Below are 26,245 nucleotides of genomic sequence, written 5' to 3'. Positions count from 1 at the left end.
TACTTTTCCTGCACTTCTTACTTCAAATTCTTTTGGATCACAAGGCAACTGTTAAGTAGCTTTCCAGGTGAGAATGTAGGTTTACCTGCTATATTACTACAAATACAATTTGTATTTATCTGTCATATATAATGGAAAGAACAGAATTGTCCCTATCTGTCACTTGGGCGATACACTTTAAAAAAATATACCTTTGCACCTAGAGTTCATATTTGTACCACCGAGGTGCAAACTACCAAAAGGGGACTGTTCGTAGGCCTACCTCAAAGATGCATATCGTACCTAATGTAAACATACCTAAGTGGTAAATATTAGGATTACTTTTTTAAAGTGTACTGCCCCAGTGACAGCTTGGGACCATTTTAACATTTTATTTTTTGACAGTGCAGAGTCATGGGTTGCCCTTCCTGCTAAAATGTATACCGTTCAGTGCATTATATGCCAAATACATTATTTAAAGTGAAGCATAAAATGTTCTTTAAAAAAGTATTGTTTGTTTAATTAGACACAGCATGACTTTTAAAGTAGGCATAACTATTAAAATGAATAAAGGTAACAGGATTATAGAAGAATGACTTCCAGTTTCCTGAGTGAAAGAATCCCTGCCATCATTAAAGGACATCGGCACTTCAGTTATGGAGGGGCGGTGCTACCTGAGTGAGTATGACAACAATCGTATATATGATGTATATATGACTTTCATTAAAACCTGAATGCTTTTTAAGACTATAAACACAAACATTTTGTTTTACTGCCTATCTAGGTCTGTCACTATCGAGCAAAATTATGACCTAACCCCCACCAAGAAGAGCAATCTCCGTCTGAATGACCAGCTGTAGGTTTAACTTTCTGTTTTTATAGACTCACATTTGTTTAGTTCAACATACTATAATTAAAAGGTCAAGAGGATCAATTATTATTGGCATTACTATTAGTTACACTTAGAAATCTTGAAAATCATCTAAGCATTAAAAACATTAGATTTAGGCTACATGTGTGATACCTCAAATCATGCTTCATTTGGTGAAGTGTGCATGTTATTCACTTTTAAATCGAATCGACGCATGGATGGTGATTTGTATTTGCAGTGGTAAAGCCATGAATGTTTTTTATTACTTTGTCTTTCTCGTTTAGTTTTCATGTCAGGGATTTTTATCAAAATTTAGATACACAATCCGACTACATATCATTTGAAATATTGCAAATTAAATCTGCTGCAAACCACAATTAATTCTGCTATTTTAAATTATTGCCTAGCCTTATTTTGCATGACATGCTGAATAAAGCAGAGGAATTTTGCTTTGTTACTCCAGTCAGATCTTCGACAGATCACCTGATAAAGCAGACTGATCCAACATGATCTCACGGCAAGCCGTAGTCACGAAAATTTTGATTCATTTATGTCCATGGCACGAAATTCAGCTTTTTTTGTGCCCTTGAGCACGAATGTCTTTTTTGTGTCATTCAGCACGAATTTCAATAAATAAATAAATGTTTTTTTTTTTCTTGTTATTTTATGTAGGCTATTGTTTTCTCTTTATTTTTTCCTATTTTTAAATCATTGTCGCTTGGGGTTGGGGTTAGATTTGAGTTTTGGGTTAGGATGTACGTTTGTGTATTGGTTTCTACATGTTTTTCTTCCACTTTTAAAACTATTCTTGCCTGGAGTTGAGTTTAGAGTTGAAGTTTGGATGTCTAAAAATGTAACAGAAAGTAATTCTAACCTCAAGTGACAATGATAAGAAAATAGGAAAAAACTATGAGAAAACAATACATAAAATGACACGAAAAAGAAAGTCGTGCCACGGACAGGAAATTTGTGCGACTGACACGAAAAAGAAACTCGTGCTCAAGACACGATAAAAGGTTAATTTTATGCTACAAATAAATTAATCAAATTTTTTGTGACTATAACATGACCTTCTGTGAGATCAGTCCAGATGCATTTTAACATCTTAACGTAAGTTCTCGCAAAACTGTCATAAACTTTACAAATTTTGATGAAATGTAACCCTGGACCACATAAAATGTACCATCTGAAAGCTGAATAAATAACCTATCAATTGATGTATGTTTTTTTAGGATAGGACAATATTGTGACGAGATATAACTATGAGGTTGCAAACAAATCCAAATATTGAGAAAATCGCCTTTAAAGTTGTCCAAATGAAGTCCTTAGCAACACATATTACTAATGATAAATAAATGTTTGATTTATTCAATGTTATCTTGGAACATCATCTTTACTTAATATCCTAAAGATGTTCAGTTTGCATAAAAAATCTATAATTTTGACCAATGCATTGTTTGCTATTGCTACAAATATACCTGTGCTGGTTTTGTGATCCAAGGTCACAAATTATCATTTAATTGAACAAGCAGTCATATAAACAATTTACCAAATTATAAACAACATTAAAAACGTGGCAAATAACTTCCACTTTTAAATAATTACTGCACATTAGCCTACAGGGATAAACTTTTCTATTCATTTATTGTTCATTTTTATGTAAACTTTTAACATCTGAAACAGTTTCATTTTTATGTGTTATAATATTTATAGATGTACTTCATAAAACATGTGTATAGTCCCAAAAATCCACCTACTGTAAATTCTAGAGCTGTCCCTGATCAGACATGTGTTTTTGCCTCATCATGGATGAAACTGTAAAAAATTTCAATACATTGAAGGACACCTATTTGGCAATGCACTTTAAAGGGATAGTTCACCCAAAAATTAAAATTCTGTCATCAGTATTCACTCTCATGTTGTTTATACAGAAATTTGTACAGGTTTGTAACAACGTGAGAGTGAGAAAACGATTCATTTTTGGGTGAACTATCCCTTTAATCAACAGCCTAGCTTTAAAGGAAAACCATCACTGTTTTTTTATATTTTACTATGTTCTTACCCCAACTTACTATGTTTGCAGCACTTCAACCTCATCATCACTCCTGACTACTCCCCCTTTCCCTCAAATTTCCAGCAATATTACTGCACGCCGAGGTCGAAGTGCTGCAAACTAAAGGGCTCGTTATAATCGTGCGTAGGTCCTACGGCGTAGGTTCCGCGTCGGTTTTCATTTATACTTTTGCGTCGTCGTCCGCGTTGACGTGCAAACACGCGCGCAGGCCGCTGGTAGGCAGTAACCACGTGTGTAACCACAGTAGCAGCGCGAACGCCAAAGAAGAACACTGTAAAACCTAACAGTTAACTTAACTCAAACCATTTAAGTAAACCGGTTGCACATAGGCCATTTAAGTTTTAAAACACATAAATTTAAGTACTGTAAACTTGAGTCATGTGCAATTATGCACTTATATTTAAGTAATGTGAACTTAAATATAAGTGCATAACTGCATATGACTCAATCTGTTTAAGTTAACAGTACTCAAATGTATGCGTTTTAAAACTAATGCAACTGGTTTACTTAAATGGTTTGAGTTGAGTTAACTTTTAGATTTTACATTGAAGAAGTTTTGCAAGTTAAGCCACAAACGAAGAAGAAACAGCGTCAGGCTACGCAGAGCTATGCACAGGCTACGGATAGCCTACACCGTAGCTATGGCATAGAACCTACGCACGACTATAAATCGCCCTTAAGTGTCTTACGCCATACAATATAGTTCTCATTTTTTATCCGTTTAAAAATTTTGTGCAACCATACTTACTTGTGTAACTACTCATGAAACAGTCTTTAAATAGGGAAAACATGGAAGTGTTTGGTGTCTTCTAAATTCATCCCTGTTTGGATCCTAAGGAATGAATGGGGCTAGGCTAAATGCTAACACATTCACAACGCGCTGTACAAAGATTAAGTGTACGCATTGAAAAAAGATAGGTATATTAATTCGTCTAAGTTGAGGAAAAAACATAGTAAAATATTGAAAAATGGTGGTGTTTTCCTTTAAGGCAACAGGTTTTGCACAGCCTGTGCAAACGCAAATCTAGATCCATTAATTTTATATTTCATTTTATTTTCTTTTAAGGCTTCCAAAACCTACAGACATTGACATGAGGTAAAAAAATCTATTTTATATACTTCAAAGTAAGCTTCCATTTCTGTTTATGTTTTCATTTTTTTTTTATGTGTGTGAGTTTTCTGTATGTTCATCTCATAAGGAGACACACATACTGTAGTGTACTGATCTCTTTTCATGCTGTTGAGTTATTGAAGGACGCTGTAGTCAGAAGAGAGTAGCAAAGTAAGGGTCAAGGACAGGCAGAAAAGCATTTAATTGTGAAAACCGAGAGACTCGTAATCTGTATTTATGTGTGTTCTTGCAGCAAGAGGATGATAAAATCGGTCATTCCAAAGGAACATCCGTACCAGTCCCACATCTCACGATATGCCATGTTTCCATCTTATGAGTCTCCTGATGACCATCACACAGGAGTGAGAGCTGCTTCAACTCTGCCCTTGAATCCTCTCCTGCCCTCTAGTGCTCCGGCAGTTACTGTTCTACACAAGACCAAAGGTTACAGATAACACGTCATTTGTCATGTACATTCAAAATTAGGGCCCATGCCCTCTTATATTTTTTAAAAGTGGAGGTTTAATTTGCATATTTGCAAATGAGGCAAGGGTGTTGAGTTACAAGTTAAGCTATTTTAAAGCACGAAGAAACTACTGTAACAGGTATTAAGATGCAGTTTAACTACAGGGAGACTTTAACAGCTGTGGATTTGCTTGTTATTTATTAGTTATACTTCAAGATTTTCTCTTCTTCGCATTCAGGCAGTCCATACCGTCAAGAGATACTGAATGTTCCTATGGCAACCAGAGGAGAAGGAATGGTTTGGCCTGGGCAATGTGGTTTCCAGAATGTGAGTTATATAACATGTTTCAAAACACTCATAACCCTCAGACATGTTTTAGCATTTATTAATCACTCTAGAGTCTTGGTGTTTATTGAGAGGCATACTGTAAAAGGTTAATTGTCCTGTACTCATTTATCTGTTTAATCATCAAAGCCATCAAAAGGCGAGACCCAGGTGATGTACCCCAAGCCTCTGAAGACAGTGTATCCGAATGCTACTCTGCGTAACTGCAATATCACCTTGTCGGAGCGCAGTGCTAACATATTGCGTAACCTAGAGAAAGCCCACTGGCTCACCTCATACCACTTACACTATACAGGTACTACAGGTAACATTGCACTAAAGGAAGACCTCATTTTTGTTTTTCTCTCAATGATTGCTTATAAATGTCTATGATGGAAATGTTTATTGTAAACATTATAAAATGTTATTTGCTAAAGCTGTGGGTTCTCTGATCCAGGCACTGGGCCCACCAACCCGATTAAACTGGACGATTTCAATGAGAAGACAATTGCCATGCTAACTGGAGAAATGAACCCTCTTACAACACAGCTGGTAATTTTTGATTTACTTCCTATATAAAATCATCCCACATACTTCTGTGAAAATATAACCTTGACATCTTTAACATTGAAAGATCAAGTCAAAGTTTGAAATCAATCAGTGAAATTGAATTCTGATGCCCCTAATCTCATAATTATATACTTTAACCAGACTATATATACATACACTAACCTAAAGGATTATTAGGAACACCATCCTAATACTGTGTTTGACCCCCTTTCGCCTTCAGAACTGCCTTAATTCTACGTGGCAACAAGGTGATTCAACAAGGTGTTGAAAGCATTTTTTAGAAATGTTGGCCCATATTAATAGGATAGCATCTTGCAGTTGATGGAGATTTGTGGGACGCATATCCAGGGCATGAAGCTCCCATTCCACCACATCCCAAAGATGCTCTATTGGGTTGAGATCTGGTGACTGTGGGGGCCATTTTAGTACAGTGAACTCATTGTCATGTTCAAGAAACCAATTTGAAATGATTCGAGCTTTGTGACACGGTGCATTATCCTGTTAGAAGTAGCCATCAGAGGATGAGTACATGGTGGTCATAAAGGGATGGACATGGTTAGAAACAATGCTCAGGTAGGCTGTGGCATTTAAACAATGCCCAGTTGGCACTAAGGGGCCTAAAGTGTGCCAAGAAAACATCCCCCACACCATTACACCACCACCAGCAGCCTGCAGAGTGGCAACAAGGCATGATGGATCCATGTTCTCATTCTGTTTACGCCAAATTCTGACTCTACCATCTGAATGTCTCAACAGAAATCGAGACTCATCAGACCAGGCAACATTTTTTCCAGTCTTCAGTAACTGAGCAGATTGTGAAATACTCAGACTGGCACGTCTGGCAACAACAACCATGCCACGCTCAAAATTGCTTAAATTACCTTTCTTTCCCATTCTGACATTCAGTATGGCGTTCAGGAGATTGTCTTGACCAGGACCACACCCCTAAATGCATTGAAGCAACTTGATTGGTTGATTAGATAATTGCATTAAGAAATTTAACAGTTGTTCCTAATAATCCTTTAGGTGAGTGTATTTTTTCTCAAAGCATTTGTATGATGCATATCTTCTGTTTTGAATGTTACAGATGGAACGATCAGTACCTACATTCATTCCTTCTCGACCATTAGAAGGACGCAAAACCAGAGATTTTCAATATCATTTTCAGGGGAAAAACCATGTGCCACACAATTTAGTTTCAGACGCATGCAAAACTGAGCAGGTCACTGAATCAAACCAAAGCTATGAGGATGCGAGATCAGGTCCTGTGTCTGGAAGCACACCTGGCCACTGTGAAATCTGTAAGAAGGGAATGTGTTTGTGCAGAACTGAATTGCACGTAAGGGAGAAGCATCAAACAACGAAATCCCAGATCGAGAAAGAGAATGAATATTTATCAAAAAACCTCCGGCCTAGAAGCTTTAAAGAAGCAGGGAAGAAAAGCCTTCATAACTGGAGTGATCTCCAACCGCGCTGTACCCTGCTCGAGCTCCAGGACTCCTTCAGCAAAAGTGAAGCTCATCGGCGCCTCCACGAGACTACCACGGGCTCAAAAACCGACTTGCGTGACAATCATCATGCTGGAAGAAAACACACATTCTGTGGCTTCAACTCATATTACTTTCATAACTGAGAAAATATTGATAATGCATAGTTGTGCAATTGGTAGTATGTGAGTGTGTGTTTCAGTTCATTATTATTAAATAAAAAATTTAAATTGCTAAATCTTTTAAAGCCTGGTGTATTCTGCAAGAATGCAAGAAAGAAAGAAGAAAGAAGGATTGTCAAAATTATAATAAATAGTAGGTTGAATTGACTTCAAAAACCAAGTTGTTTTAACTTCATGCTGCAGTTTTTAGATTGAAGAAAGAAAACTAAACTATTTATCTAAAGCTCTGCAGGTGCAGCATGCTCACAGTGAAGAAAATTCTGACTCTGAAATTTCTGTCTTTTTCTATTGGAAGGCGCTTGAATGGCCTTAGCTATTGTATGTCAAGAACAATTTCCTTTTCATTTCTGCTTCATCTAAACCTCTTTCACACTAGTGAAAGCATGTCTCACCGCAGCAGTGTGTATCAGCCCACTGGTTGTCCTTGAGCATTTAGATACACACATGCTTTCATTCACCTGGTGTCTGCTCCACCTCTGCACAGAGCTGAAGAATGACTGCAGTCTGTATTTCAACCATTGTTGGAAATTTATAGAAAGAAAATTCAATTTTATTGGTGGTTTATAAAGGGGTGACCTTCCCAAAGCCATGTACCACGCAAATATGTTTTGCTTATTGGTTGCTACATAATCATTTACCGTATATTTCAAAAGATGTTATATTTACATACTACTGTAAGTAAACAATAAACTAAAGACTAAAAAGTTTAAGCTAGAAATCTGTTTTTATTAGCATTAATGACTATTATGACATTAGTATTAATGACTATTACTTGGATTGTTATTTATGAATTATTAAGGTTGTCTAATGGCAGTGGAAAGTTAAGTGTGTATTTACTGTATATTTGATATAAATCTGTATCTGTTTAAATCTGAAGTGACTTGACCAAACCATAAAATATGAAACATGTTACACATAACTTGACCTGTTAAAAGGGCAAACTTTCACAAAAATTTTCTTTTACAGGTATTTGGTAAAATTTTGTTTCTAATAGTGTTTAAATAAAGTTAATCTTGTGCAGTCCACTTATTCGTCAGTCGTTTCCAAGGTGACAGTGAAGAAAGATTTGCCTGTCATGTTATGTAAATAAAATCTCAAGCAGGCGCATTGCAATTAACAAACTAGCCACTAGATGGAAGTATTGTCTTTCTTAATGACAAACTAAACACATGTATGTTTGTATCTAGTTAACCTGAATATTTGCAATTATTTGTATCTAGGTAAGTTCAAATTATAGTGTCCTCCAATGAACTCAAATATTTTAAATACATAACGTTAGGCTATAAAGATAATACTGAGAAAGTTGTGATGCTTGGTTACGCTTAGTGTTATCTATAATGGGGACCGTGCCATATTCTGGACAATTGTAGATGAATTTTACCATTACGGTTTGCATGTGTGGTGAAATCCCACACAACCTGTATATAGCCATGCACAAATCCCACTTTGCATGAATGAATTGAATGTCTTTTAACACACAGGCACTGTCTCTCAGTGATGTGTGTGTGTGTAATACCCCTGGAATGTGCTAAAAATATTCACTGCTTGGTGAACACACCCCCATACTACACAATATGTCCGACTATGACTAACAAAACCCCTCCACTGTGTCTACTTTCTCATACTTTACAAATAACACCACACTGATAAAAGACAAAACAGCCTTTTGTTTTTGTTGCTGTCATTGAACTAAATTTGCTTTATTGTCCCTGAGCACTCTTGAATGTACAATTATTTGGATTACACTGATAAGTCACTCAGGAGTTTATCCATATTTTTCTGTTGGTGTTGTCATGGTGACAACCTGAACATGTGCCATGACTGGAACATGCTATGAAAAACAAAGACAATATTATATTCATTTATTTTTTATTATAGTAACATATTTATTATAACATATACACTAATACATATAATAATTTTCAGCTTGGTCCAGCTAAACGTAATGGAAAACAGTAAATCATAAATGTTTACAATTGCAGTTTATTTAGAAGCTAGTTTTGTCCATCTAGAAATGTCAGAAGGGATAAGTAGCCTATATAAAATACACTAAATGTATTAAATAGCTGAATTGGACAAAGTTACTTTGGAAGTCATTTTTGGACCTTTTCTTCTTTCAGAAGAAAAGACTGGTATTAAACTGATGTGATGATTTTGTTTTATCAACGTTTAGCAACATATTCTAACAAAACAGCAACAAAGTTTATCACTTAGACGTAATAAGCATTTAGACGTAATAAGCTCAAAGATGCGACAACGTCACGGAAAAGATGCGGCGAAGCAAGCATAGCCCCGCCCTTGGCGAGTGACGTAGATGGTAATTCCCCCGCTGATTGGATGAGATCACTTTCAGTTGCGTCCGTGGACCGCTCGCGGAACCCACGCGCACAGCAGGACCGTTTATTTGTAGAGTGAGCGCGCGAGGCGAGGGCTGCGCATCCTCTGATGCATTTGTGATTCAGTACTGAAACGCGTCATATTTACCCCTTTTATTCATCTTATTCCATGTCGAACAATAGCTTTTGTTTTGATTTTTAATTGTATCTTGTGTTTTCTATTTGTTACTAAGTTCTGCTATGTTTTTTCATGTCGTAAACTGCACAACACAAGATAAAAATCTACTTTAGTTGTTTTAATTTCGGTCTGTTGTCGAAAAGATGCCCCGTGGATACATTTCCCAGTTTTGAACTCAATTTGTTCCTCCGGAAGTGGCGACATCGTCAAGTTTAAAAGGTAAGTTTAAAAAACGACCTAGATTAGGTAACTAGTTAACAACTGTGTACAGTCCTTTATCTTTTTACTATTTTATTGGTTATGCGTGCCGTGCAATCCGGAGACATGTTCATGCATGACTGGTATCAAGTCAAGACTAATAACTGTACGCATGATGCGGATTTAGGAAACTGTGTTGCGCTTGACTCGGGGCGAGTAATGCAATTTTAGCCAAAACTTCCCTTTAAAATGAGAAGACCTACCATATTTGTCAGTTTGATTATACTTTAAAGGCATAATCACTGTTATTTTGACGGCCATTGTGTATTTCAGTGTCTTTCTGCACGAGGGCTTAGATGGCATATTTGAGGTCTCTCCCAATATGCCAACTTTTCAGTCGTTAGCTAATCTGTTATATTTCTGTATGGTCTTAAGTAAACATGCGAAGGTATGGTTTCCCTTTAAAATGTACATAACAAGTGCATTAAAAGACGAGAAACTTACAATATGGGGCATTTTATTGCTATTATAAACTTTAAAGTAAATATGGTTTCATAAAGTAAAGGTTACAGTGTATGTTTACGATGTGTTTGAACACTATCTGAATATGGCAACATGCACTGTATCACTGTATTTAATAGAAGTATATGCTTTTGTCGTTTTCCTGTCACCATGGTAACAGTTGTGAAATGTGTTTTTCTATGTATGTACTGTACAGTGCTCGACTCGTCCTAACCCAAACGGTGTGTCAGCTACTACAATGTTTAATTTTCTACCATATCATTTTAAGGAGCAATGAACTACCTTAGTGTTCAACCTGTAAATATGTACACAGTTTGCTATATTAGGGGTGGACGGACCCTTATTTTTTAACACTCATTGAGTAGGAGCAATTTAAAAGCAATGTGGAGGATTTACTTTCCCTTCTCTCATTGTCTATTTCTTTCTCTCTTCCCCTCTCTGTCACTTTCTGTAAACAATACTACAATCAATGCAGAGCTCAAGACGAGATACAGTACAGTGTAATTCAGAACTGTTTAACATCATCATATGTCTTCTGAAATATTGCAGCAAAAAACTATCCAACTTTGAAATGCAATGCGTTGGGGAAACCTAATACATTATGTTATTGATTTACACGTCACAAGTTGTGCTTAGTCATCATCGCAGAGTGATTGTGTTTGTTAATTTTATCACCTGGTGTTGGTGTTTTGAAAGGTGTCAAGTTAAGTTTTGCATAGCTTGAACTTCTGTCGTGATTTTTTTGCAGTAATGTGGGAGAAAGGTTTTGCTTTTAAGAGCCTGGAATGTATACTTGGATCTGATTGGTTGCAGATGTCTTCAACAACAGCAGCAGTTTGAATGATAGCACTTACTGTAATTATGGCTCATGATCAGACTGATTTTGGGAAAAAATATGTGGATTCAGATGGAGCCTGATGAGTTCTTTGCACCCAAGTTATGCATAAAATTGCTCGATGTCAGTGTTACCTAAAAGGATGGGGATGATAGGATGATTTTTGTATTCACAAGCCTTTGAAAAGAACCCCTGACAGAAAATTCCATGTCATCCATCCTGACTTCTATTCATGGGTTTGGTATATCCCAGTATGGGGAAACCTAATGTGTGCATTAGAGGCCTTTTCTCCATAAATATTGCATTATAGTGCCATAATGGTGCACTTTCATTGTGCTTCCTGCAGCATCTCTCAGTCTGACTGTGCAGTCGGCTCTCAGGTCAGGAGTTTTTAATATGAAAGACACTGCGTGATATAATTCCTGTATACTATTTAAAGATATTTGTTTGTTTTGCATGTGTACTGGTGAACCGAAGTTAAGTTAAAGGGATAGTTTACAGAAAAAAAAGAAAATTCTGTCATCATTTACACACCCTCAAGTTGATGCAAACTTGTATACATTTCTTTGTTCTGCTGAGCACAAAATAAGATACTTTAAAGAATGATTGTAAAAAGCAAATCTGGGGCACCATTGACTTCCATAGTATGGAAAATGATGTGAATGGTGCCCTAGATTTGTTTTTAAATTATCTTAAAGGAATAGTTTACTCATTTTCAATATTAAACTATGTTATTACCTTAACTAAGAAGAGTTGATACATCCCTCTATCATCTGTGTGCGTGCACGTAAGCGCTGGAGCACGCTGCGACGCTTCGATAGCATTTAGCTTAGCCCCATTCATTCAATGGTACCAATCAGAGATAAAGTTAGAAGTGACCAAACACATCAACGTTTTTCCTATTTAAGACGAGTAGTTATACGAGCAAGTTTGGTGGTTCAAAATAAAATGTAGCGCTTTTCTAAGTGGATTTAAAAGAGGAACTATATTTTATGGCGTAATAGCACTTTTGGGAGTACTTCGACTCGCCTGAAAAGTCCGCTCCCCTTCTCCCTCTCATAATGGGAGAGGGAGGGTGTTACTGCGCCGAGTCCAAGTACTCCCAAAAGTGCTATTACGCCATACAATATAGTTCCTTTTTTAAATCCGCTTCGAAAAGCGCTACGTTTTATTTTGTACCACCAAACTTGCTCGTATAACTACTCATCTTAAATAGGAAAAACGTTTATGTGTTTGGTCACTTCTAACCAATCAGACAGGTCAACTCACCTCACTTTGGCTTGGTTAGCTTTTCCATAAAGTTTAGTAACACTTTGGAGTGGGAGGGATTATAGATGTGCCCTTTTATTTGTGCTGCCTACTGCTGTGAAATCACACAAATGAGAGCGTTGTTGTACATTCCCATACATTCATTTATTTCTCAGTCCGCCACAAAATTAAAATTGACCACCAAAAATAGAATGCACATCGTGCACCTCACATGACAGTTTCTGTACAAACACCCGTGGCGTCAGTCGACACGCTGTGCTGAGCCTCATTTAAGTTACATTTAAGCATATATGCGGACGTGCACGTCGCAAATGTGCCGTCACAAACTGCGAGTCTAAGAAAAACTGTTATGGTGTTCCTGATTCTCAACGTGTGGATGTAAGTTTGGGAGCTTACAGCAAAGCACATATGACAACAGGGTTACTCGAGACAGCACAAGCTAGCATTAAGGTAAAGCTAATCTTTTACATTATAGCGATGACGCTGGTAGTGACGATTTTCTCAGACTTTCTACAGTGTTTGCGCGTCACGTTTTGATATCAGTACCAAACGAGGTGGTACTAAAAAAAGGTATCTGGTACTGTGTATGTACTGCACCCAGTGGAAAAGCCCCCAAAAGTAAGCTGGCCCCAACACTGGGGTACTATGCAATAGAAAGCGCCATAATAAGATCAGTTCTATACTAACATGAATTGTATGAGCATAACTCAGGCTACCTTGTCATTGTTCAGTAAATCCCCTTAACACTTGCTAAGTTTAATGTGATTCTGTGATTTGTTTCTTATGGGAAGTCCTCTGCTGTCTCAACTGTGTGAGTAGGAAATGTGTTTTGGATTTGAAGGTATGGTGGATAGACACACACACACACACATAGGCAAACAGGGCTTTGAAAGCAGATGTTGTAGCTTAAGCACACTGGCAGGTGTTGCATCTGTCTGTCTCCCTCATCTATTAAAGATATGATTTCTAAACCTAAACACACAGGTGTGAATACAGCTAGATGGAAATGCACTATATTTTCAAACAGGGGTGTGGCTTTTACTGTATTCAGATGTTGTTTATTCAGTAATTTAGAAAGCATTTATCTCTATGGCATAACCTGATATGTTTACCATAACGTTAAAGTCTTATTATGTCAGTTCATAATGTCTGTATTGTAGACAGCTGATGTCAATGCCTCAGCTTTCCTTTCCTTTGCTGTCATCATTTATATTCCACTGCCTTTCATGTGATATATAAAAAAGGTATATTTTTCATTATAAAGTGCATCTTGTTGTTTTTTATTTGTGGAGGTGATATCTGGCTTTCCCCATACACCTGACTTATGCATAATGCTCACCCACAGTTTTGCTTTCTTGTGAAAGTTGGGAGAAGAGCTTTATCTGAAGTAATTGATAACAAAAATGTAATAATCATAATAATAAATGATTAATATCAATCCTGTGCACTCACATTGTATGAAGACTCCAGAAAGTGAAATCTCCAGCCCTAAAAATATATTACAGATAAGAAAGAGCCTCAACATATTCATTCACTGTGTTTCGGTCTCTTCAGAATACCTGAAACTATAGGCCATGATGGCTGTGTGGTCTAAAAAAAGTCATTAGACTCAAATAGAAACACATCAAAGCACATCTGCATCCTGACTGCCTGTGCAAAGAGGCTTCTGGTGGAGAGATAAGAGTCCATGGTTATCATGTGATATAAGCAGACTCTCATTAAATTCACTTTGCTCTAGATATTGGCCTATTCTTCTGTTCAATTCTGCTGTTTAAAAAGTCAATTCAGTTTGTTATCTGGTTTTATCTTGGGTGCTGCTTGAGAAGATGTGTTGACTTTTGAAATTTCTTGGTTAGTCTGACCCACAATGGATGCAAAGTGGTTTGTAACTGCAGAACCCAAGTGGAATTCAATATTCTGCCATCTCCTTAAGTGCTCTAGATGACTAGTGTTGTGGAGCTATTACCAAATTTAGGGCATTAGGGTTTTGCTATTTGTCGGGGTGTGTATCTCCTCTCTTGGTTTTGTTAATGGCTAATTCACTTTCTACTCATGTCAGTGTAAAGTCAAGAACATGAGACACCATCACATTTTATGGTGATGGATTCCACTGAATTGCAAGCATAACTTACTTGGTAGTGCTGCCTTTAGTATCAGTATTTTCACTACATATATTTTATCCAACCTATTCTCCAACCCTTACGATTGTTTTGGTCATTTGCCCATTCCTCAAAATACGACCAACAGGTGCGTTTTCTAAATTAGCACCTCTACCAGCAGCAGGTGAAACCTGAAAAACTCTAATTGGCAATACCTGAAAGCATGTGAAATGATCGCTTGTGCCGACGCGGCACTGCATTTGAGACAACGCGGTGACAGATCTATGCTGTCTTTGAACTTTGAAGCTTAACCAGACGGGCATGCACGAAAGATGATTTGCCTTAACTTTTTTAAGCTCTCTTGTGATTGGGTATATGTTACTTCACTCAAATCTAAGTAACAAACCAAAAACATGGGTGGGAATGGTGGCGGCGAGTTAAAAAGTGTGGGGGACAGATTCGTCTTTATTTCAAAGTGGTGTCCCCCGCGTATTCTTTGCCCATGCATTGGGGTCTAATTTTGCAATGATGATGCACTGGGATATGATTTTCAATTTCAACCACTAGGATTAATTGTATTTTATTATACATTAAACTATTCAGGCATTTAGGGCAAATAACATACTTTTTCTTCAAAAAGTACTTAAAATATTCCAATTGCACATATAGCAAAAGATCGATTTATATGATGAAAAGACGCAAAAGTGATCACAATCCGCTGTGAATATCAGATCCGGTGTACACTGATTTAAAAACTGAACTCGTTACCAAAATTATTTTGTCAGCTAAGAACATGAAATGCTATTGGTTGTCATGGCAGAATGCGTCATGCTCTACACTCTATAAATGGCTGGGTTATTTTTGACCCATGTTGGGTAGACATTGGTCAGAAAACACCGCTGGGTTACAGTTGACCCAGTTCTGGGTTGTTTTATCCCAACTCCTGGGTTATTATAACCCATGGTTGCATAACAACAACCCAACATGTGTATTTACCCAACATGGGTCAAATATAACCCAGCCAGATGTTCCTGTTTATGTTTGAATGAGATCTGACTGTGCATTTCATTTGTGGATTTCTTTATATAATGTAATCGGATGGCTTCAGTTCTCAAGGTTTACAATGCGAATTGTTTAGGGCGTTTTCACATTAGCACTTTTGGTGCGCACCCGGGTTCGATTGACATCAGAGTTCGGTACATTTTGATGTACCGATTTGGATGTGCTTGCTTGACTTTTGTTCTTATTTTTTAAACCTTTGGTTTTGTTTTCAAAGAAATAATACAGAAACGCACTTGCGTCTGTCTGCCCCAAACATACTAAAGTCATTTCGATGACAACGGGCTGTCCGCCGACGTCAATATTTGCGGAGGGAAATCGTCTCTCTGCTTGCAGTTCGTCAATCACGTTTGTCGTCTTCTCGTTTACAGCGGTTGCCAAGCAACATGAGAACGCGCCGGCTGCAACTTGATGATGCAAGCGTACCGCGGTTCGGATGCAAAAATAATATGTGAACACAGTCCATGGGGGGCATGGGGAGGGGGGAGCCATCGAACTCGGGTTCGGACCAGGCAATCGCACCAAATATGAAACCGCCGTTATAATACTTTTATACTGTTGTGATTTTTGTCAATTGGCATTGGCAATACATAATATGACTGTACTTGTACTTGCATGTTGTGTTTTATATTGTTAAGAACTGGTTGGGTTTAGAGTAAGAGATGCTCCAAAAAATCTTTAAAACCATAAATGTTTATGAAACCATTTCTACATTTATAGATTCATGAAATTAAATGTATCTAATCTGATGTATAAAACCTTAAAACTTAACCACAGGTTGTAATACTCTGGCAGGTAGAAGGCACTTTATCACTTACACGTAACTTTATGTCTTAACAAGGTGCTTGCACAAACAAACTATGAGGTCAGTGGAGGACAGTCTCATTTTATATTTGTAAGAAAATCAGACACCAGCATTATTAAACAAAGACGCCTACACAGAAAATAAATAGTCAAAGTTTGTCTTGCTATCGTTGCCTTGCTCTTATTGTAGCAATGTGATCAATAGCAGTCCTACGTCTTATACATTTTCAAAGTTTGTTAAGCAGGCAAATACTGTATGTGCAATCTGTCATATAGCAATACTCTTAATTTGAAATAAACACCATTACAAATATTTTAGAAAATGCACTACATTTATGTTTTTACAAAGCATACATTTTAATCAGTATGTGTGTTCAATGGTTCAAACCCATGACCTTTTGGGCTGCTAACACAATGTTTTAGCCCTGAGCTATATATGATGTATTTTATGTTTCCAGTGAAAGTCATTGATAGTCATGGTCATGTGGTTAAAAAGGTTTTAGCTGTAGGCATTAGGCAATGAGTGCTTTACAGGCACAGTATACGGCGATTATAATGAATAAACTGATAATATGTGGGGTCATGTAAATGCGTAAAACTAATTTATTTTATTGAAGAAAGCCCATAAACTGCTTAAGCAAAAACCGATCAGCACAGGTAATTATTGGCTCATTAACCCAATTTCGCGTTGCATGTAAACACCTTAGGAAGCTTTTTCTTAGTTTTGTTCATGTGCACATCTCCGCGGAAGTAAGCGCAAAGTAACGCATAAAAGTCTGCGCTCAACTCATGCAGTTGACAGAGAAACTGTGAAAATAAAAGCTCATGGTTCTCCAGACATGAGAAGAGATGCAACAGTATGGCTTAAGACAGATTTCCCATTGGAACTACTATTTGTACTAAGGCATAAGAAAAAAATTTGTTTGGTTCCGGTTTCCGACCGGCCCTGCCAATTTATGTGTGACCCAAATTTATTTTATGAGCTTGGGGAAGAAATAATACACATTAAATAAATACACAAAAACTTTGAGGCGAACTATAATTTACCTTTTAGTACAGCACCGTTTTTGTAAAGCACGCGATGCAACTTCCTCTACCAATGCTAAAAACAAGGCAGCTATACGGTCGTTAACACAATCGTTCACACATCGTTATCGTCACTTACAAAAGCACTGGTATCTTTTGGTGTACATTCGAGATGCTGTTTCGTGCACAGCAACGTAGGCCTAATCTTTTGCCCCCCCGCTGAAAGTTGTAACTTACAGACCAAAAAAGACGAGCTGAACAACGATTTGCAAGTGGGCTTTTCTCTTCCAGAGAGGACAAACCAAGGCTCATTTTTGCGGTCAGAAAGTGAATTATAATATTTGAATTTATGGTATTATGACCAGGGCTTGACATTAACACCCGCCAAATGCGGGTAGATTTCGGCCGTGGCGGGTAAGACAGCCAATCCCACTAGCCACTTTGCCAGGTTGAATATAATTTTTTAATTGTAGTTTTCTTAAAAGTTATGCGAAATGATAAACAATACGCAATGCGACAACTTCCATGAGCACTCTGCACCCAGCGCAATGCAAAGAGATCGTTTGTTGAGAGACGCGCACGCGATCAGCGGGGCGTTGCAGACCAAAGCGTCACCTTCCAGAGAGCGCGCAAGAGCTGATGGATTTGCGAATGCACAAAAGGACGCAGTCTGAGCGCATACACACTTCGGGAAAGATAAAACAATTGCATGGAAGTGATTGATTAGATATAAATTGCGTGCAAACTCTCAGGGCAAGAGCGAAGAGAAATTCAGCGCATACCTGAATGCACACGAAATCAAAGAAAACCCGCCAGCTGAGAGGTTTGCGCATCATTTTAATGTTACAATAATGCCCTCTCAACATTTGTCATTAAAAAGTCTTAAATCACTTTTATCAGTAACCATGATCAAGCTTATAAAATACAAATGCATAAACTAGCTGACAGTAAAATTAATGTACATTTCTTGACAGTATTTACTGCTGTTGTTAATAAATATTTAAAGTGGTTGTCGATGGTTTTTGTGTTTATCTTTTCAGTTTAGAATTAGTGTTTCTTCTACACCCCTGCTCTACTTTTAATATATTCATTCAAAGTTAATCTATTTATGCCTTACTTACTAGCATGTTTTTCATGCACCTAAATATACACTCTAAAAAAACAAACGGTGCTATATAGAACCAAAACTGTTGCTTTGGATCGTAATCATAGAAGAACCGTTTTAGTGCCATATAGCACCAGTGAAGCACCTGTGTAGAACCATATAGGGGCCATATAGAACCACTATAGCACCAAATATGGTTCTACATAGCACTATATGGTTCTACACAGGTGCTTCACCGGTGCTATATGGCACTAAAAACGGTTCTTCTATGATTACGAGCAAAGAACCACTTTTGGTGCTATATAGCACCGTTTGTTTTTAGAGTGATGATATGATCTATACTGATATACCAGCTATATACCAGCTAATAAATGTTGTCTTAATTTGGGTAGTCAGACTGCATTTGAAATTCAGTCTGCATCTAATTTAGCAAGTAAATTTGCTCGAATTAAAGTCATTTTAGGATGCCAAAGTCAAGTTTAATCATATAAAATTGATTTTACCAGCAACAAAAATTTGGCCAGTGAAAATGCTGAGTGGCTAGTAACTTTGAAAAACTAGCCACTTTGGCTGGTGAGCAAAAAAGTTATTGTCAAATCCTGATTATGACACAAGAGATAATCCGTGGAGACGTGCTGCGCTGCGTGAGACAAACACGCAATATAGCCAAAGTCACCTCATATATCCGCTATTCAATTTAAAAATGTAACAATTTCCTACCTATCCCTTGCTGCCACTGAAAAAAAATAAAAATAAAATAAAATAAAATCCCTACCGACCCATCACCTAAACTGACAACCAACCAGAACCAAACTTTTTTTTTTATGCCTAATAGGCGGTGATGTCACTCCCTGCGAGAAACCTGACAAATCTCCAAATCCCATGTAAATGCAGTGTTCTGCACAGCCGGTTTATTGATTTGCATGTAAATGCATGAAAACAGGCTTTTATAATAAGCAGATTTTTGATAGTTATCCGCTTATTCTGTGCATGTAAACGCATTTAATGTGTTTCTACAAGGCATTGGTTTTATTAGGCCTTCAGTTTCAGAGCTGACGCAAGAAGACTTCTGTGTGAGCTGAATTTTCCTGCTGAGACTGAACTGCCCGGATTTTGTTTATTTCATATAAGATTTTTGGAGCTCATTCTGCTGTTTAACAGTCCGGCTAACATATGTTGGACTTCCAGTGGGCATCTCTAGAGATCTGCTGTTTCAGGATCAACAAGCATCAGTTTGTTGTCAGTTGGTGTGTAACGGTGGGTTTTTCTCTTTCTTGTAAGATATTATTGTCTTTCCCTTCAGCCCTTATGAGTCAGTTCATGTTGAAATCAAAACAGGGACGAGGGAGGCTACACTCTTAAAACAAATGTGTTAAAAACAACACAACATGTGTTATTTTTTACACATGTTCTGAGTGTGCGCAGGGACAACACATGTTGAGTTAAATTTAACACAGAATATGTGTTATAAAATGCAACACAAAAAATGTGTTGCTTCAGTAAACACATTAATGTGTAACTTTCTATTAATTTAACACAACTGTGTGTTACCCAGTAATTGTTTAGTTTTAATATAAAAGAGGAAAAAAAACATACGATTTGTAAACTTTAAATAATGAAATCAAGCAGACAACTATTAAATATTGTTCACAAACGATTTATTTGTAAAATAATAAATATTTGACAATTAATGCTAGCATGAAAATATGCTAGTACTGTATGTTGCAAGATGTATGCTAATTTAAATAAATTTAAGTGCAAGTATAATCACTTCAAACATACATTACATTCATAAATAAAAAAACACCATTTATAAAATAATTCATTGAATTTAAAAGCACATGTGTTAAACATGTTGAAACAATGTCTGAAATCGTTTTCAACATGCAAGTTATCAAAAATTCTTACCTTGTACTGAAACATTAACACGTTATTATTTTACATTAAGAAAAATACTTCAAATGAACTTGACAAGTGTATTCAAAGAAATTTCCATCACAAAATATTTAGGGGTGGTTTCCCGGACAGGGATTATCTTAATCCAGGACTAGGCCTTAGATTAATTAGGAAATATATCTGGTTTTAACAAACATGCCTTACTAAAAACATTACTTGTGTGCATTTTGAGGCAAAACAAAGGGCACTGATGTATTTTAAGATATGTCAGTGCAAGTTGTTTTCAGTTTGGACAGCTCTTAAAAATGTTTTAGTCTAGGACTGGTCTAGTCCCTGTCCGGGAAACCGCCACACAGTGCATGCATTGGTTAAAACAGACTGCAATTTTCGGTCCATTTTGAAACTCCATTGGCTTGGATCGTTTGCAAGAGGACTGGGACAAGGGTAGATCATATTCATACCAAAGAAAAACTGAAGACAGTTGGCAGGGATACTTAAGGTTACTTAGCTAGTAAATTTGAAAAGTCTTTCTACCGCACAGGTCAGATTGTTAACATCAAGTGGAAGGCAAGAGAATCATTCATTGCGACAATTACATAGTGGCCTCTATGTCCTGAAGAACCGCTGGAAACCAACTGTGGCTGAGCTGATTTTAGACACCTTTTCATCATTTAGTAAGCAAAGAGGTCACGCTGGTACCAGCCTACAGAAATGAAACAATATACATCATTAGAAATGTTGTTGCATGAAAATTACTTATTTTATATAAAGTTTTTAGTCACAAAGCTTACCGCCACCAAGTCCCACAGGTCTGAGACAGCAAAATTCACACAGCATTAGATCTGGGTGTGGTAAACATGCAGGTCACATGCAAAATATAAATTATGAGAAAAAATTCTTTAAAAAGGATTACTTTTATATCTTACATTAAATGTTACATTTTAAATGTCATTTTCCAAATAAAAAATTTGGAACAGAGACAGGAAATCATACCATTATGTTGACTGTCAGCTTTCTTCAATGAATGTCTGATGTCCATTTTCTTCTCTAAAGATGCTATTTCCCCGAGTTTCTCAATTATTGTAACCTCCCATTTCCTGATAAACATGTCTTCTTTCCTATTGGTAAGTCTGGAAAACTTGATGTCCACCTTCAGTAAATTTAATAAGAAATATTAATATTGAAATGATGAAACACTTTGTGTAAAGTTATCTGCAGTTAAGTATATTACAAAGACTGGCATGTCCAGACATTGGGGATATTCCTTAAAGATTTCACCAACAGTTGGTGATTTTGTCATTACCTGTATCCATCTCCTTTGATGACTGAAGGTTTGGTCAATGGCATTCTTTATTGATGATGTCCTCTCACGTCAACTCCATTGAAGCTTCCGTCTGATGTTCTGTAGTCTCATTTTTATAAATCCACTGTGTGATGGCCCATCAAAAAAAAGAAAAAATAAAGAAAAATGCTTCTATCATGATCAATGCAAAAATAGCACTAAGTTAGAGTCAAGTACAGTTTTTATACACATTGTCAAGTAAGTAATTTCATACACATTAATGAAGTATGTAAAACAAAGCATCCTTACAGTACATGTCCGTCATTTTGACCAAATGAGACCATAATCCAACAACACAATCTCCTTTGCGAGTGCCAGCTTTTCTTTTTCAGATGGATAGCTGAAAAAGATTACAAACAAACATTGACACAAGAATTGTGATTTACATTTAGTAGCACAAGACTACACCCATTTAATTCACTACCTAGCACTTCAGCCTTACTGCAAGCAGTGAAAGGTTTGTAAAGTTTGACTCCTTACATTTAGACCACTACGTTATGTTGAACGCGAGGGCGCGACACGAAAATAAAAAACATTATTATAAAATGTGGTGGTGCATCCAGTATGTTACAGCATCACCGAATAATAATGAGTTTTACCGTCTTTTGTCTCGTCATGCCGCTCACAGGTGTACAGTAGGTACAGAGACGTGCATAGGGGAGAGTGGGGTAAAGTGAGACATCGGGTAAAGTGAGACACCCCCTGTATCTAGGCAACGGAACACATTTGTGGTCCTATGACTATTATCTTTTTAAGCCCCTCAAATTTCCCCTTGGCCATAAAGGACAGAACCTCATGCTGCTGTGGTTAGCATGTTTTTTTCACAAAAATATATTTTTTGCTTGTAAAAGTAAATTTTCTTGCTGTCAACTTAATCAACTGTTGTGCCAAAGCTAATTGATTCAGGTAGAAAAACTTATATCACACATGTTTATGAACAACCAACATATAAAACCTTGTGTTGATGCTAGCTGAAGATTAGCCTGAATTTCCAAGAGAGGGAGTTTTTTCCCAAAATGTGGCGGTGGGGTAAAGTGAGACAAATGCTGTGGGGTAAAGTGAGACATGAGGCACAAGTTCAGTTTAGTCTAAAACATATTTTAATGTAATATTACATTGCATATGTTTTATTTTTAATGTTATAAACATTGCAGAAAAACCATTATGCCTAGTCAATACACCAGGAAGACAGCCTGGGGAAAAACACCCCTTGAGGAGATGGAGAGTGCAGCTGCTTAGGTCAAGGAAGGAAAGAAGTCTCTAATGCTACATACACACCAAACGCGAGGCATAATGGTACTGTGGGTTCACACCAGACACGAGTTCAACAACCTGCGCAAGCAGACCACATACAAAGTCAATGCAAAGACACGACCAGACACGTCCCCGCGTGTGGCGACGCGAATGACGTGACACGGGCGGCGCGTCTGCCACGAAAACACGCGCCACCCGCCGCAAACACGTCCTCGCCCAACCCGAAAACATTCAACTCGAGCGAAAAATCCGCACCACACAATGCCAAATCCTGCGAGTAATCCAGATTGAGCAACGCGATGCCCCGCATTTGGTGTGTACGTAGCATTACTCACTCCAAATTACTCACGGGATCCAACACTGTGCCATGCAAATTTTTCGCTCGAGATAAATATTTTCAACTTGGGCGAAGACATGTTTGAGGTGAATAGTGCGTGTTTTTGCGGCGGATGCTCTGCTCATGTGGCGTCGTTCGCGTCGCCCCGGGCGAGGATGCGTCTGATCGTGTCTTTGCATTGGCTTTGGGTGTGGTCTACTTGCGCAAATCGTTGAACTCACGTCTGGTGTGAACCCACAGTAAGAGCAGCTGCAAGGGATAGAAATATTGATAGATGGTTCTAATTGTCTTTTGCGCTGACCTGCAGACACTAGCTGGCTCTAAGGGTCCTTTGTTCTGACCCCCAGACTGCGTTCTAATCTACCTGGTTCTATATGTCATTTGAATGTTAAAAAAAATGAATTGTCGGAGCCAATGTTGTATAGTGGGCAGCGCCCCGACATGTGGTGCTTTCACACTTTCTGGGACCCGAGTTCGATTCCCGGCTCGTGGTCATTTGCCGATCCAATACCCTTCTCTGCTCCCCGTCCTTTCCTGTCCTCTCCAAAACTCACTGTTAAATAAAAGCAAAAACTGGCCAAAAAATATAACTTTTGAATTATATTATGTTGTATTTGATTTTGGTTCAGAGTTACTGTACTTTTAAGTGTTTAGAAAAATAATGTTCTTAATTGACCAATCCCCTTGATTCTTTTACTAGTCCAACATTAGTTCTGGAATGTGTGGTTGTCAAGCTAGCCGTCAGGATTTTATCTGTTACAATATGTGCTGTTATGGTAGTTTCAGAGTGGAAAAAGTAAGTGGATCAGTTTACCCCGACCTGGTTCACTTTACCCCCTTGATTTTTCTGGCCTGTCTCAGTTTACCCCTAAGCTGGGGTAAAGTGAGACACAAGACCACTTTTTTTAAAACAATCATATTTTCACTGCTCTTCGTCCTGAATACATTCTGGTAATTTCCATAGCTAGGAAACATCCTGAATTAATGGGAAATGTGTAAATTTGACTGATATATCATTTTAGCTCGCTTAGAAGGGAGCAAATGTAAAAAATGTCTCACTTTACCCCACTCTCCCCTACTGTTCCACCATGTGCTTAACCAAACGCGACGAGGCGTCGCGATAATCGAAAGGCATAATTTATAATATCCCGTCCTATTAACGTCAGGACATACACTGAAAAGAAACCCGTTACCGCGTGTCACGTCTATTTAGGACACGGTGTTAAAGATTTACGTTAAAGTGCTGCAAGTGTCACACATACTAACCCGTAGTCCAATGTGCCTTTCATTAAACAATGACTGTTAACATGAATCTCCAAACGTAACTTTGCAAAACGAGCGAGCATTTAACGTTACCACAATAAAGTTTACATGAACAGTCTCCTGCACAATTAATGCTAAAGTTTATTACACTAAATGAAAAATAGATATCATATTATAACGGTAATTTTTTATTTAAATTCTTACCTGATGCAGACAGGAGCATTCTTGACCTCTCGACTGGAAATGCGGTTGAAAAAAGAACGTCACAGCGCAGGCGCAACACAATATGCGTTCTTGTCTGTTTTTTTTTTCTCCTCAATAAAACAAATACTAAATAGACTGCCAAGGCTCAATAATAATGTTCACGAATTTCATAATAATAAAATAATAATAACACACGCAAAAAAAAATACAACAATGCGTGGTTGTCTGTCCAAGTGAAACGTCATCAGCTGACTCGTGTGAACTTACGACAGCCACCAATGGAAGAGAACGCCTGCATAATGTTTGAAATATTACTCTTATTGTGTCACAAAATGTATATTCAAAAGCTATTTAGGCGAGAATGTATGTATAAAAAGATCAAATGTGCGGTCGGTTAATAAAGATAGCGTTTATTAAAAAATCTGCTCCGACTCTTTCGGAGTTCTGATCCAGACAACCACCGGATACTCAGCGCTAATGTACCCCGCCCAACGCAGCTTGATCTCGGCAAGTCCTTATGAAAATCTCCGCTGGCTGTTATGTGGGAGTAGTGGTTAACAGTAGATATATTTTGGTTAACAGTAGATATATTTTATTTTGTTACTTCGTTTAAATATAAATCATCATTAAATTACAATAATTATGCATTTTATTTTATGGTGTACTGGTAAACGTGTTTTACACATTCATTGTGTAAGCAGTTAAGCATAATATTTACACATTATGTGTCAGTTCTGACACAAAAATGTGTTGGAATCCTTTTACACATATTTTGTGTAAAATTTTAACACATCAATTTTAAGAGTGTATGTGGTTTTTAGTTTGAATCCACACTGAGAAATTTACAAGGAGGGGAGGAGCCGTAGCGTGGACGGTGGTCGGAAGTGGTTAATGCACAGGAAGCCTTGTTCACAATTCTTTCGAAAAACTGTAAACACTCCATACATAGTGTACTTCATAGTCTCTGTGTTAACAAGGAATCCTCCCACGAGTTGTCAGAATCAGGATGCATTAGCTTTACTGGTGGTGTGATGAAAATGTCAAATTTTAAGGTCAAGTACGTGAAGTATTTGAGTAATGTCATATGTTGCGGTGCTTGGCATTCTACCTTCTCGGCATCCCTTTCAATGAATCAGCCAAAGCCACTTTACCTGAAAACATCACCCAGTGCATGCTTACAGCCTGAAAACTAGATCAAGTCATTTTTATAGTTCACTGGAGTCTGTATTGAGCCGAGACTAATACCCGTGCATTTGTAAATCTAAGCGCTTTCAGCCTGGCACTGACTGTTTGAAGCTGTACCAGGCTTTGGCAAGCTCTCAGATGGAGCGCTACAGCATTTCATGAGAAAAAACTCTGTGTAATGTAATGTTATCCAGATCGTCCACTGTGATGTTTCACTGTAGACGTTATCCAATGCCAATTTGCTAGACATCACTCAGCCCTACTTTCAC

General features: G+C 37.5%; 2 protein-coding genes and 1 long non-coding RNA gene across 4 annotated transcripts in view; 2 read left to right on the top strand and 1 right to left on the bottom strand.

The window, feature by feature from the left end:
• Positions 1-325: 325 nt before the first annotated feature.
• LOC129449249 (sperm-associated microtubule inner protein 4) lies at positions 326-7,112 on the top strand. The gene is made up of 8 exons (XM_055212035.2): positions 326-657; positions 764-835; positions 3,991-4,020; positions 4,289-4,479; positions 4,740-4,828; positions 4,976-5,141; positions 5,283-5,377; positions 6,483-7,112. Exons 1-8 carry the CDS (start codon positions 572-574, stop codon positions 7,026-7,028), a joined length of 1,275 nt encoding a protein of 424 aa, XP_055068010.2. The 5' UTR covers positions 326-571; the 3' UTR covers positions 7,029-7,112.
• Positions 7,113-9,442: 2,330 nt separating this feature from the next.
• osbpl3b (oxysterol binding protein-like 3b) overlaps positions 9,443-26,245 on the top strand; it is a 75,743-nt gene continuing 58,940 nt past the window's right edge. Inside the window, exon 1 of one of the 2 annotated variants that reach the window (XM_073871940.1) lies at positions 9,443-9,797. The gene's annotated coding sequence lies outside the window, so the exon portion shown is untranslated. The remainder of the gene's footprint in view (positions 9,798-26,245) is intronic. The other variant, XM_073871942.1, reaches the window with a different exon arrangement.
• Positions 21,250-25,591, bottom strand: LOC141367348 (uncharacterized). The gene is made up of 4 exons (XR_012371704.1): positions 24,792-25,591; positions 21,983-22,073; positions 21,695-21,865; positions 21,250-21,541 (listed from the first exon to the last, which is right to left on the bottom strand). It is a non-coding gene; the product is annotated as an uncharacterized lncRNA (long non-coding RNA).

The sequence above is a fragment of the Misgurnus anguillicaudatus genome, chromosome 10, assembly GCF_027580225.2.
Source record: "Misgurnus anguillicaudatus chromosome 10, ASM2758022v2, whole genome shotgun sequence".
In the NCBI taxonomy this organism is placed as follows: domain Eukaryota; kingdom Metazoa; phylum Chordata; class Actinopteri; order Cypriniformes; family Cobitidae; genus Misgurnus; species Misgurnus anguillicaudatus.
The sequence above is the reverse complement of the archived record's forward strand: the minus strand, read 5'-3'. Positions and strand labels throughout refer to the sequence as shown.

What these genes read in the sequence shown, in the direction of transcription:
- LOC129449249 (XM_055212035.2), top strand. Translation starts at nt 572, where the DNA reads ATGACTTCCAGTTTCCTGAGTGAAAGAATCCCTGCCATCATTAAAGGA. An exon ending in GGAGGGGCGGTGCTACCTGA is followed by an intron (nt 658 to 763) that starts GTGAGTATGACA and finishes CTGCCTATCTAG; the next exon opens with GTCTGTCACTATCGAGCAAA. An exon ending in GGCAATGTGGTTTCCAGAAT is followed by an intron (nt 4,829 to 4,975) that starts GTGAGTTATATA and finishes TAATCATCAAAG; the next exon opens with CCATCAAAAGGCGAGACCCA.